This window comes from Megalops cyprinoides, chromosome 1 (genome assembly GCF_013368585.1).
Source record: "Megalops cyprinoides isolate fMegCyp1 chromosome 1, fMegCyp1.pri, whole genome shotgun sequence".
Classification (NCBI taxonomy): domain Eukaryota; kingdom Metazoa; phylum Chordata; class Actinopteri; order Elopiformes; family Megalopidae; genus Megalops; species Megalops cyprinoides.
The window spans coordinates 1,800,068-1,812,565 of record NC_050583.1 but is presented as its reverse complement, the minus strand read 5'-3'; the positions used below and the strand labels follow the sequence as shown (position 1 = coordinate 1,812,565).

At 49.2% G+C, this 12,498-nt stretch overlaps 1 protein-coding gene across 1 annotated transcript; it reads right to left on the bottom strand.

The window, feature by feature from the left end:
• Nucleotides 1-8,073: 8,073 nt before the first annotated feature.
• Nucleotides 8,074-9,613, bottom strand: LOC118780995 (galanin receptor 2a). The gene is made up of 2 exons (XM_036533824.1): nt 9,264-9,613; nt 8,074-8,836 (listed from the first exon to the last, which is right to left on the bottom strand). Exons 1-2 carry the CDS (start codon nt 9,611-9,613, stop codon nt 8,074-8,076), a joined length of 1,113 nt encoding a protein of 370 aa, XP_036389717.1.
• Nucleotides 9,614-12,498: the final 2,885 nt, after the last annotated feature.

Genomic DNA, 12,498 nt, shown 5'->3' with positions numbered 1-12,498 from the left:
CAGCTTGTTCCTTTTTGTGACAGAAATGGATGAAGTTTTTGTGTGCAAAAGCTGCAAGGTGCAGCGTGCGGGCCTGTGCAGGTCTCTCATGCAGGTCACAGCGCGGCGCAGAGAAACCCGTCAGCTGCTTCCTTGCAGTGCAGTCATGCAGGTCACAGCGCGGTGCAGAGAAACTCGTCAGCTGCCTCCTTGCAGGTCACAGCGCGGCGCAGAGAAACTCGTCAGCTGCCTCCTTGCAGGTCACAGCGCGGCGCAGAGAAACTCGTCAGCTGCTTCCTTGCAGTGCAGTCATGCAGGTCACAGCGCGGCGCAGAGAAACTCGTCAGCTGCTTCCTTGCAGTGCAGTCATGCAGGTCACAGCGCGGCGCAGAGAAACCCGTCAGCTGCTTCCTTGCAGTGCAGTCATGCAGGTCACAGCGCGGTGCAGAGAAACTCGTCAGCTGCCTCCTTGCAGTGCACCCATGCAGGTCACAGCGCGGCGCAGAGAAACTCGTCAGCTGCCTCCTTGCAGGTCACAGCGCGGTGCAGAGAAACTCGTCAGCTGCTTCCTTGCAGTGCAGTCATGCAGGTCACAGCGTGGTGCAGAGAAACTCGTCAGCTGCCTCCTTGCAGGTCACAGCGCGGTGCAGAGAAACTCGTCAGCTGCTTCCTTGCAGTGCAGTCATGCAGGTCACAGCGCAGTGCAGAGAAACTCGTCAGCTGCCTCCTTGCAGTGCACCCATGCAGGTCACAGCGCCGAGAGGCCGCTAGCATCTCACTCTCACATCAGAACACTACACCCTGCAGCGGCTCTGGGGGATGGCACGAGTTTTTAAATACCCAGTGACCCAGTACGCAACAATCGAACGGTTGGTTCAGCTGTAAACACTGCCGGCAGGATCACTCTCCAGCTTTCCCCAAAAGAGCCCGAAGAGCTACTTTTGTTTCACACCCCTCTTCTGACTCCTTGTGGAGTGCGCTCTGAAACTCAGCAGTGTAAAGGAGGTAATTAAGAACAGCGTTCTCTCCCCATGACACTCCCGCTGTGCACCCCTTTTGCAGAGTCCCAAAATGGAAGTGTCACACTGACTGCCTGTGAGTTGGCAGCTCTCCGAACCGGGTGAATATGTGACGATCTGAAGGCGATCACAGAATATGCCCAAAATGCAGTACCAGCTGACCATCGGCCTTGAGCTCTTATTCAGCTCTTCCAAACGCGATGCAGCAGGCCTCTCAAAGCACACAGGAACACAGTGTTACCACAGAAACATGAAACCAACACTCCCCACAGCGCAGAAAATACCCCCACAAAGACCCCCAGAAAAACACGCTGAAAAACAAAAACAAAAACAAATGTGCTGGCTATTATGCCTCGAGTTTTACCGCAGGCGTGACCCTCTCGAGTTCCCTTAAAAACACGGAGCTGTGTTTTATCTTTCACTCTGCAGAGATAAAGAGGACATCTGCCCTCTCTGTGTGCTGAAGGGCAGTGTCTGTGCGAATTCGCTTAAAAGCACTCATCTGCAGTGCAAATTAATTCCATGAAAGAGAGGCTACCCTCTCCTTGAGAAAGATTACCAAGCACACTTTGGCAAGGGAATGGGCTACCGAGCACCGCGCTACAATCAGGCCGGAGTGAGAAGCATCTGAGTGCATTAGCATCAGAAAGGTGAGCGAGACGCTTGGCTGTCAGACTGCAGCAAGCACAAGGGAGCATCTTATTAACACAACGCCTGTGTGAAGTGATGCTCTCACCATCACACTCTACATAATACAGTTATTCAATATACATAGGTGCAGACATGAATGCATACACACGCATACACGCGCACACACACACACACACACACAATGCAAATACACACCAAAAGCACAATCTCTCACACAAATGCACAGTCTCATACCCACACATAACCATAATTAATGAAATCAATCATCTTCCCACCCTGACAGGTGACAGTCAGATTAATCATTACAGTATATCACAGTCCCTCACTGAAGGACTGGTGGAAGCACCTCCATTTCAGACAATACAAGAAGTCAGAATCATGACCAAGGAACACACAGTTCACTGTGACACTCCCCCCCCTTCTTCTTCCTTTCCATTCAGCGCCCCCTCCCAAACTCAGACACATCTTTTATATTGAGTATCTCATTATAATACACCCACTCCAAGGCCACTCATACACCACTTGGAACACTTTGCCACTGGACGCAGCAAACCTCATTCACGGCCCACAAGAGGCCACACCGCGTTCCGTGTTCCGCGTTCCGCGTTCCGTGTTCCGTTCTCCTGTGTCTGCAGTTACTGGCGCTGAGCGAAGAACAGCCGTTCACACCGCAGGTTTAAGCGGCGCCCCGCACCGTCTGCAACACATCATACTATATTAGCATTGAATGCAATGCATTAAACGCCATAAAAGCAAACGATCGGGAAGCGGTTACGCTCTTTAGACTCACAGAAACTTTCTTAGTTCAACCTTTCCATGGCCAGCATACCTGCATCAGAACAACACGTCATTCATTCAGGCATGGCGTGCGCCCGACATGGTCATCACGATATAAATAAATTAAAATAAATATTATATATTGTAAATAAAAAATAATAATAATGCATACTAGTGCTAGATGGTTAATATTCAACTACCCGTTTTTTTACGGAATGCACGCTCATTTGGTTTGAACTTGTACTGAGTTAGCTAGCCCACATGTAGCTAGCTAGTAACATAAAATAAAGGGTATTTTCCCAAAAGCACGGGTAACTGTCCTGGAGTGCTGGAGTGCACATTTTCAATGACACCATACCGCACAAATAAACCGTGAAGAATAAAAATAAAACCAAATGCTTTAATGTTAACATTCGTAATATCTGGAGAAACGCAAACACTGCTTAAGCGCTCGACAGATGAAAGCTCCCTGGGCGAGATCAGGAGCGGAGACTCATGCGCTGAACGGGTACGATAGAGCGGACTGCGCCAAAATGGGCAGCGCGTAACAGCGCTTTTTCACAACAAAACACGCACTTCGGCGAAAGGCAAACCTGTTGCATCTGCAGCACCACATACCACTTCATGCGTGATCAGGAGCGCTTCTTTCTGTGACCAGGCCCCGCCTCCACACTCTGACTGACGAATCATAGCAAGGTAACGAATACGTGACGATTTCATAATATATGCTGTCATGACATATATAGTGGAGTCATTACGTATTCAGCACTTGGTCGATCTGCTGCTTTTAAAGAATGTTCCAGAATCAAGGTCCCCCCCCCCCCCCATTTGAAACAATGAGCTCATGTATGGATTTGCTAGATCTTCAGACTCGTAATTTGTAATAAATTTTCATAAATGTTCATATCATGGAACTACATCTTGCGTTGGGCTATTGCAGCTTTTTACAATCGCTAACATCCTTTTGCCCAATCTGTAGTCACATTTTCAAAACTCTAAACACAATTAGCACATCTGTCTGTTGTGGACCATACCATTAACACAATTCATGTTGTTTTCACAGAATATGCAGTCAATTAACACGTTTCTAAAATGCTTAAATTTTCTTTACATACGAGCTTACCCAATACCAAAATTATGGATCTTTCTTGTCTTGTTTACAAATGCTTGCAAATTTACAATTTTTTTATACATTTGGAACCAAAGGCCATGTATGCTGGATTTTTTGTTGATCACTGGCAGCAATTTCATGTTGCTAATAAAGCTTTTACTGCAGCAATTCTGTCACATACTATTTTTTTCTACTGTACACTCTATAAAGTAAAGATGACTCACTCACTTTTACATAGTATGTTGCCAAAAACACACACATTGGACACTCAACCAACAAAATGTAGAGTGGTTTACAGCAAAAGGAAACTAAATTATAAAAAACAATGGATTTCACATTGTCTGTTGTATGCAGGTAGAACTGAAACATAAAAAGTAGCACAGTTTTTATAATGCCATCAACTTTTAGTATTTTGAAAGTCATTGTGCTATGATTGACTATATGTTCCTCTTGGATAGAAAACATGTGCTAGTGTTTTGAAAGAATGATTTGATATTGAGTCGGCTTTGCAATGTTTTGATAGAGTTAGTGTATGTAGAGAAAGTTTTTTTTTGCATTTTGAAATGTAGAGTTGGCATTTAATGAACAAAATGTGGTTTTGGGCAGAAAATTAAATTAACTATTTGGCTAATTGTGTAATGTAGGTATGTTGCTGTGTTAAGAGTTTAGAAAAAGTATCTTAAGTATAGCTAAAAGCTTGTTAGCATTTGTAAAAAAAACTGTACAACTGTACACACTGCTTGGTAACGAGCATCTGGGAGCTGTGCATGGGTTGTATATCAACCTTGGAGGGGTCTGATGTGACCCAAGGGCCACCTGCTGGGAACCACTGGTTTTGGGGTAACTCCTCTGCCTCCCCTCTGCCTCATCCTCCTCACTCAGGGGCCAAAACTGAGAGTGCCTGTGTCCTCGGTTAGACCTATTAAGCCATAAACCCTGCTCCTTATCTGCTACTCCACACAGTTACACCAAGTCCAGCAGCCTTACTCTAATGGCTTACAAAACCAACATCAATCAGCCGAGACACTGGAAGCAGTCTGTGGCCGTGCTGAACAGAGACGGTGCCCACAGACAGCTTTTTCAGCCTGTATGGAAACAGCACTTCAATAAGCAGGAAGTAATAATGCAATTTGAGAATGGAGTGCGACCAGCATCAAAGCCATCCGAGTCATTTCATTCACGCGGGCACAGCGGTCCTCTCCAAGTTAAAGATCAACCCCAGCCTGCTTTTTCTGGGAAGTGCAAAGTGATTTTCCCTGAAGACAGCGAGGATTAAAGCCATCAGTGAGGAGGTGAAAAACAAGGCTGTGGACTCTGGAAATTAGTCAGACCGGAGCAGAGCCGTGGCGGGTATGCGGCGAAGCCAGGGACTCGCACGGCCCTCTCTCTCTGTGCTCTGTTTGCTGAAAGCTTTCGCTTGGTCTGCAGAAAGCAGGGCTGGCGGAGTGCTGAAACACAGCAGGGTCAGCTCTGTGTGTGTACGTGTGTGCTTGTGAGAGAGAGTGTGTGTGTGTGTGTGTGTGAGAGAGTGTGTGTGTGAGCGTGTGTGTGTGTGTACGTTTGGTGTGTGTGTGTGTGCGTGCGTGCCTGGGCATGTATGTGTGTATGTTTGGTGTGTGCGTGTGTATGTGTGTGTGTGTGTACGTTTGATGTGTGTGAGAGAGAGCGTGTGTGTGTGTGTGTGTGTGTGTGTGTGTGTGTGTGCGCATGCGTGCCTGGGCATGTATGTGTGTATGTTTGGTGTGTGCGTGTGTGTACATGTGTATGTCTGTGAGTGTGAATGTGAGTGTGTGCATGTGTGTGTGTGTGTGTGTGTGTGTGTGTGTCTGTGCATGGTGTGTGTACATGCATGTGATTGTGTGTGCATGTGTGTGTGTGGTTGTGAATAAAGTTGATGCAGGATTATGGCTATGAGTAGAGCTAATATAGGGGGGTTGCAGTGAGTTAAGGTAATACAGGCATATACCCTGGGAAGATTCAGAATTTTCTGGGGTCAGCTACTTGGTCTATGTGCCCTTCCAGTTCTTTACCTTTCCCACAGAGCAGCAGGTGTTGTGCTCATGTGGCTGCGCTCAAGTCAGCTGTAAACCCGATCTGTTCACAGGACCGTCATGTTTCAGGTCCTGGAGATCGTGTTGAAACTGCCAGTAATTCCAGGGCCTCTTTGACCTCGAGGAGGATGGAGCAGGAGCCTTCCTCTTCATCACTTCCTCTTCATCACAACGCAGTGCAAGGCATTTTCAGGTTGCGCCTGCTGGCTGCGGACGCTTTCCCCGAGAGCTCATCTGAGCGGTGAGGCAGTAACACCCAGGGGTGCAGTGGGGGGGGGGGGGGGGGGGGGGGGGGGGCGAGTGCAGGGGACTAATGGCACAGGCCCTCATTGTCACTCACACCCCAGGACACCCCCTCACTTCTCCCTGGCTGTGTAGAGTGACCTGCTGTGTGTTAAGATCCCCTCTCTGTCACAGCCTCTGCAGTTCACCATCACTGAATTCCACTGAATCAGCCAAATTCCAGCCTCTGAAAAGCTCCCCTGCAGCCAGCCTCATGCCTCCCTCACAGCTACACTTCATTACATTACGTTACAGTACAGTACATTACATTACATAACATTACATTCATGCTTCAGAGAAATGCACAATTGTTGTAAGTCACCACATAAGCTTGTGCTTTACTTACCATCAGACAGGATGAGTTGTGTCGATGTCATTTGAAATGAAAAAAAAAATCATAAAATCACCACTTCAAAAACAGCTTCATTAAAAAATGTTTTATTGTTGGAACAAACAGCTGAGGTGCTGTATGTGCAAAGACAGGGAGTGATGAAATCTGAGCGAGCTGACAGGGGAGAGAGAGAGAGGGGAGAGAGGAGAGGGGAGAGGAGAGAGGGGAGAGGGGAGAGGGGAGAGAGGAGAGGGGAGAGGGGAGAGGGGAGAAGGGAGAGGGGAGAGGGGAGAGGGGAGAAGGGAGAGAGGAGAGGGGAGAGGAGAGAGGGGAGAGGGGAGAGGAGAGAGGGGAGAGGGGAGAGGGGAGAGGGGAGAGGGGAGAGAGGAGAGGGGAGAGGGGAGAGGGGAGAAGGGAGAGGGGAGAGGGGAGAGGGGAGAAGGGAGAGGGGAGAAGGGAGAGAGGAGAGGGGAGAGGGGAGAGGAGAGAGGGGAGAGGGGAGAGGGGAGAGAGGAGAGGGGAGAGGGGAGAGGGGAGAGGGGAGAAGGGAGAGGGGAGAGGGGAGAGGGGAGAGGGGAGAGAGGAAAGAAGGGAGAGGAGAGGGGAGAGGGGACAGGGGACAGGAGAGAGGGGAGGAGAGAGGAGAGAGAGGAGAGAGGGGAGAGGGGAGAGAGAGAGGGGAGAGAGAGGAGAGAGAGAGAGGAGAGAGGGGAGAGGGGAGAGGGGAGAGGGGAGAGGGGAGAGAGAGAGGGGAGAGGGGAGAGGGGAGAGGGGAGAGGGGAGAGAGAGAGGGGAGAGAGGAGAGGGGAGAGAGAGAGGGGAGAGAGGAGAGAGGAGAGGGGAGAGAGGAGAGAGGAGAGAGGAGAGAAGAGAGAAGAGAGAAGAGAGAAGAGAGAAGAGAGAGGAGAGGGGAGAGGGGAGAGGGGAGAGGGGAGAGGGGAGAGAGGAGAGAGGGGAGAGGAGAGAGGAGAGAGAGGAGAGAGGGGAGGGGAGAGGGGAGAGAGGAGAGAGGGGAGAGGAGAGAGAAGAGAGAGGAGAGGGGAGAGGGGAGAGGGGAGAGGGGAGAGGAGAGAGGAGAGAGAGGAGAGAGGGGAGAGGGGAGAGAGAGAGGGGAGGGGACAGAGGAGAGGGGACAAGGGAGAGAGGAAAGGGGACAGAGGAGAGGAGAGAAAGAGAGGGGAGAGAGGAGAGGGGACAATAACCACGAGAGGAGACCGAACACCACATCTAACCACGACATTTAACCTGACACATTACATTACACATTACACTGCATACACTGAACACAACCCACTGCCACTGTACAAAATATTGGCATAAATGCTGACTTTTCCAAGTGCTGTGGGTTCAACACCAAACACCAAACACAGACAGAGAAGCAGGGTCTCATTGGGAAACTGTCCCTGTGTGTCAGGAAGCAGCGCAGTCAGACCTGCATAGGGCGGGGCCCAGCTGAGTCAGGCCCACAGAATCAGGCACAGGACAGCGCCAGTGGTGGAGCCATCTGTCAACAACTCACACGGACTAATCAGATTACGCTCCACAACAGAATGTTATAATAGGTTAAAATCTGTGAGTCACTGACGGGACACAGAGGCAGGCTCAGAGCTGTGTTTGGAAACACTGTGGAGGTCAATCTGGACTAAAAGTTCCTGGAGAGCCGCTGCGTTCACCTCACAGATACGCACTACTGAGCGGTGCAGTGGCAAAGAACAGGTCTTCTAACCCAAGGGCTGCAGGTTAGACAGCTTTCGGCAAGGTATAGCATGTGAGTCACGCTGGGTAGGGCTGTTGGCCACACAATTACAATAACTCTGGACTCTGCTTCACACACCAGTTTCAGAACACGTAGCAAACCCATTCAGAGGGTGCCTAGGTCACGCTGAGGGTCATGAATGTGCTGGTGACCCTGCCCCAGGAGCGACCCCTTCCGGTCCTGCTAAAACCCTCCCGCCCCCCGGCCGCCACGGGGGCCTTGCTCATGTGGGACAGCTCGGTGGAGCCGCCCTCCAGGGTGCTGACCGTGTGCGCGGCCGGGGCCACGTGCACCCTGTTCACCGCCCCCCTGCGCCGGCCGCACCCGAACGCCTTCCGGAAGCCCTTGCGGAAATGCTTGGACACCAGGGCGTAGACGATGGGGTTGAGGCAGGAGTTGGCATAGGCCACCAGGTGGGACAGGATGCGCAGGGCGTAGGTGGCCTGGTTGAGGGGGAAGTTGCCGAACCACATGCAGAGGATGACCAGGTGGTGGGGCAGCCAGCAGAGGCAAAAGAGCGCCACCACGATCATGATCATCTTGGTGACCTTGCGCTTAGCCTGCCGCGACTCCGACAGGCCCTGCAGCGGGTCGACCGCCGTCCACAGGTAGCGCACCGTCCGCGCGTAGGTGAGACTCAGCACCAGCACGGGCACCAGGTACCCGAAGACAAAGGTGCAGACGTCCATGAGCCGGCGCTCCCGGGACCCCCAGGCGGGGATGCACACCACCGTGCCGTTCAGGTTCAGCTGCTCGTAGTAGCTGAGGTAGGGGCAAGCGAACACCAGTGACACGCCCCACACCAGCCCGATGGACGTCGCCGCGTTTCGGGGCGTCCGCAGCTCCCTGGAGCGCAGCGGGTACCGGATCGCCAGGTACCTGGACCGCAAACACGCACCCGCAAAACGTTTCAAAATCAAATGCGCACAAAACTATTTTCCGTGACATTGGACAATAATAATAACAACCATAATAAACTCACGCGCATGCAACAAATAAGAAAATGATCTGATAATAAACGTGCATCGATTCAGATAAGAACAAAAAATTCCACACTAAAATAAAACGTCCCAGACGTGCTCGTTCTGTAACGATAAACAAAATGTGAAAAAAAACAGCCTCTCGTGCTAATAATGCGTTTTTAACGCATTCCGCAGGTGAGGTGCCGCAACGGGTTATTTTATCATTGTTAGTAAGGTATTTCCTCCATGGTGAGAGGAACTCTGTCAACCTAAACCCGGTTTGCTAGTCCGCGTATGTCACTTGTGAATTGCGCCAACTTTGAACTGTGCGCGTGCTTACTCACCTGTCCAGAGAAACCGCCGCGAGCGTGAAGATGCTGGCGTACATGGTGAGATAGATGACGAAGTGCACAGCCTTGCAGACCAAAGCACCGAAGACCCACTCATCCATGGTGTAGACGGTGGCCTGGAACGGCACGCAGAAGACGATGAAGCAAAGGTCTGCGATCCCGAGGTTGAGAATGAAAAGATTGGTGGTTTTCGTGTTCATCTGACCGTTCCGCAGCAGCACGGCGAGAACCAAGCTGTTCCCCACCGTACCCACCAGGAAAATGAGCGAAAACACCAGCGAAATGATCACAGATTCCGGTTTCCAGCCGCAGGCACCGTGGATCTGTTGAGATTCGTTCGTCATTCTGCAAAATCCTCTGTGAGCGACGTTCAGTTCTGTTCATTTGACACTTTCACTAATTGCATTCACAGGAAGTACTGTGGGAAGCTTTTTTGCTTCTTAAACTTGAAATCACTGTCTTTTGTCCTCACAAAAACTTCAGATTTGTCAGCCTAAAAACACATTCTCCTGTAACCAATTTGGTATTGCACACAGCGAAATCAGTCAGAGGACAAAATCGAAGCGTGACACCGGGTGTGTGTGCAAAGTCTCCTCGAAGAATGAAACCGTAGGCTTTACAGAGTTGAATTGTGAGTAAGACCAGCGGTCTTTTCAGCAGCATCCCGTTCACCGCGGATTTGTCTTGCTCACACGAATTGTGAAAGCTGTCATTTATAGGACTGGCCTCTCGGTCTCTCTCCCCGTGCTCCCCCCACCCCTCGCTTTACCTCGCTCGACTGTTTTTCCGCGCAAAATCCCCGAATTAAGACAGCATTGTATCGGATCAAGAATTTCTTCGTTACCACGGAAACAATACAGTTCCAGTTCAAAATTAGAAGCGACTATAGAAACCTGCTTCTCTTATTTAATTTTAAATTTTTATTCATGACAATATTATTATATCTACCCAGAGGTGGTGTAAGAACCGACCCTCAATGTTTTGGGTGAATTAAACTCATGTTGCATTTGCACGCAGTGAAATAATTGCATGAATGATCCAGAAGCTGTGATGCTTGTCAAAAGCTTGTGGCTTAACATGTTGAAGAAATAAACCAGCGTGTGAATCTATAAATTTAACAGAATCTAATTCATTAGCTGATTTGATCATTGTGAATTGTTCAGAATCATGATTCAATGAGCTATGTGAATCAGGAACTGATATGATCACCCAATTCTCCAGAGCCACAAGAGTCAACAGTTTTTATCATCTGAATCTCACTCTGATGGAAGAGGCATATTTGCCGCTTAGTTGGGACTCAGTGACTCATTCACTCCCCCTGTCTCACTTGCTTTTCAAAGAGCTTTGTTCCAGCCACAACTGCATTTAATCACCTTTCAATTAGTGAGGTGTGGCTTGTTAGCCAATAAGCTGGTTCCCTTACAAATTGCCAACAGGTGAACACAATTGACAATGAGTGACAATTAACTAGTAATTGACAACACTTGACATTTCGTCCTTAGGGAGAGGTGGTGAAAGGGAAATGGTGGACAGATCGGTGGTTAGGTTTCTCTCAGAGGTAGAGGTGGGTCATCAGAGGACCACAGGAGGTATTAAGAGACTGGGAAGCCCTGATGTTAGTGGATCATTTACATTTATTTATTTGGCAGATGCTTTTATCCAAAGTGACTTACAAGTAAGGGAGAGTACAACACAAACAAAAAACCATCAGGAGTCAACAACATTAGAAGCGCTGCATGACCAGGTTTCAATGGTTGGCCAGACAAGGCACAAGCTAGCTCGTAGAGATAAAGAGCAAATTAAACGATCATTCACCCTATTTCTGAAGGCCTAGGCTGTGTGCTGTTCCAATGACCACTGAGTGACTCAATCGCCACAAGGAATATGGCATGGTATCAATACATGAATCAGAATCTGTGTTCAATGTAATTTAGAAAACATAATTCAGTACTTAGCATGTGCCTGGTACAGTACTTATAGCATATCTGCCATATTTTCTGCATCTTGCGGGCTGATATGACTATGGCTATGATGTATGTACCATAAGTATCTGCAGTCAGGGTGGTTGATCAGCGTTTTTACAGCTTGATTGATTGCTGCTCAATAGGACCCTGAACAAAGAAAAACCAGACTTGATCATGGAAACCATCTTTTTCCGACCAAGTGCAAAAACACATCCCTAGAGAGGAAAAGGATTCATATTTAAACATGAAAGATGGAGAGAAAAGGATGGGACACGGAAGGGCTTTCACGGGACCAAGTAAGTGCAGTGGGAACAGCTGACGTAAAATGATCAGGAGCAGAACGGTCGACACGTGGTGAGCAAGAAGAAAAGCTTTTAAACTGATTTGAAAAGGAGCATCCTGGGAGAGGCAAAACAAACAGCAGATGTCTGCTCCATGGCAACCGGAGTGGATGGACAGATCGGGGGGTTGCCGGGGAATCCTGAATTATTTTAATCATGGGGAAGCATCATCCCAGCGCGGACATGACAGATACGTATCTTTCTTTGAAAGGGCCAGGTTCTGCACACTGAATTTCATTAGGAAGAAGTGGCACTGGTGAGTCAGAGAAAAAACATGTTTTGAGAGAGAGAGAGTGAAAGAAAAAAAGAAAGAGAGATCCAGACAGAGGTCAACAACGGTCAACAAAGAAAATGTTGCATCAACAGTTAGCATGCACTGCAGCTCCGCGGTTAGCGTGCGCTGCAGCTCCGCGGTTAGCGTACACTGCAGCTCTCTCCAGGCCTGATGGCTCTTAATCACCGTCATAGCAGTGCCTCCTTGTCTAGCCCTGTCACCACTGGTTTATTCTCTCAGAGTATTGAAGCAACAGCGGCCACTGCTGCATACGTTCCCTGGGTCCTAGCCCCAGCCGTCCTTTGGGGAATAAGACTGTGGATGTATGTTTCACAGTGCATGGTCCACGTATGGTGACTCCTCAGCTTTCTCACTGCAAAATGCAGACTAGCTGGCTAACACCAGCAATGTCCCCATCAGCCATGACAGTGCCAGCCCTGTGTACTCCCCTGAAGTCTGAAAGCGTGAGCTGTCTGTCTGTGGGACATCATACTTTCCAAAGTTATTTCTATTGATGGAAATCAGTGATGTCGACTTGCGTATGAGCCCAAGACGACCATGCGACCAGCACAAGAGCACCTGTACCTGTGGAACAGATTGGCCTTACCTGCAGGGAGTGTCAATGCTCTACTGCTGCCCCCTGGAGCAGG

What these genes read in the sequence shown, in the direction of transcription:
- LOC118780995 (XM_036533824.1), bottom strand. Translation starts at nt 9,613, where the DNA reads ATGACGAACGAATCTCAACAGATCCACGGTGCCTGCGGCTGGAAACCG. An exon ending in GCGGCGGTTTCTCTGGACAG is followed by an intron (nt 8,837 to 9,263) that starts GTGAGTAAGCAC and finishes TTTGCGGTCCAG; the next exon opens with GTACCTGGCGATCCGGTACC.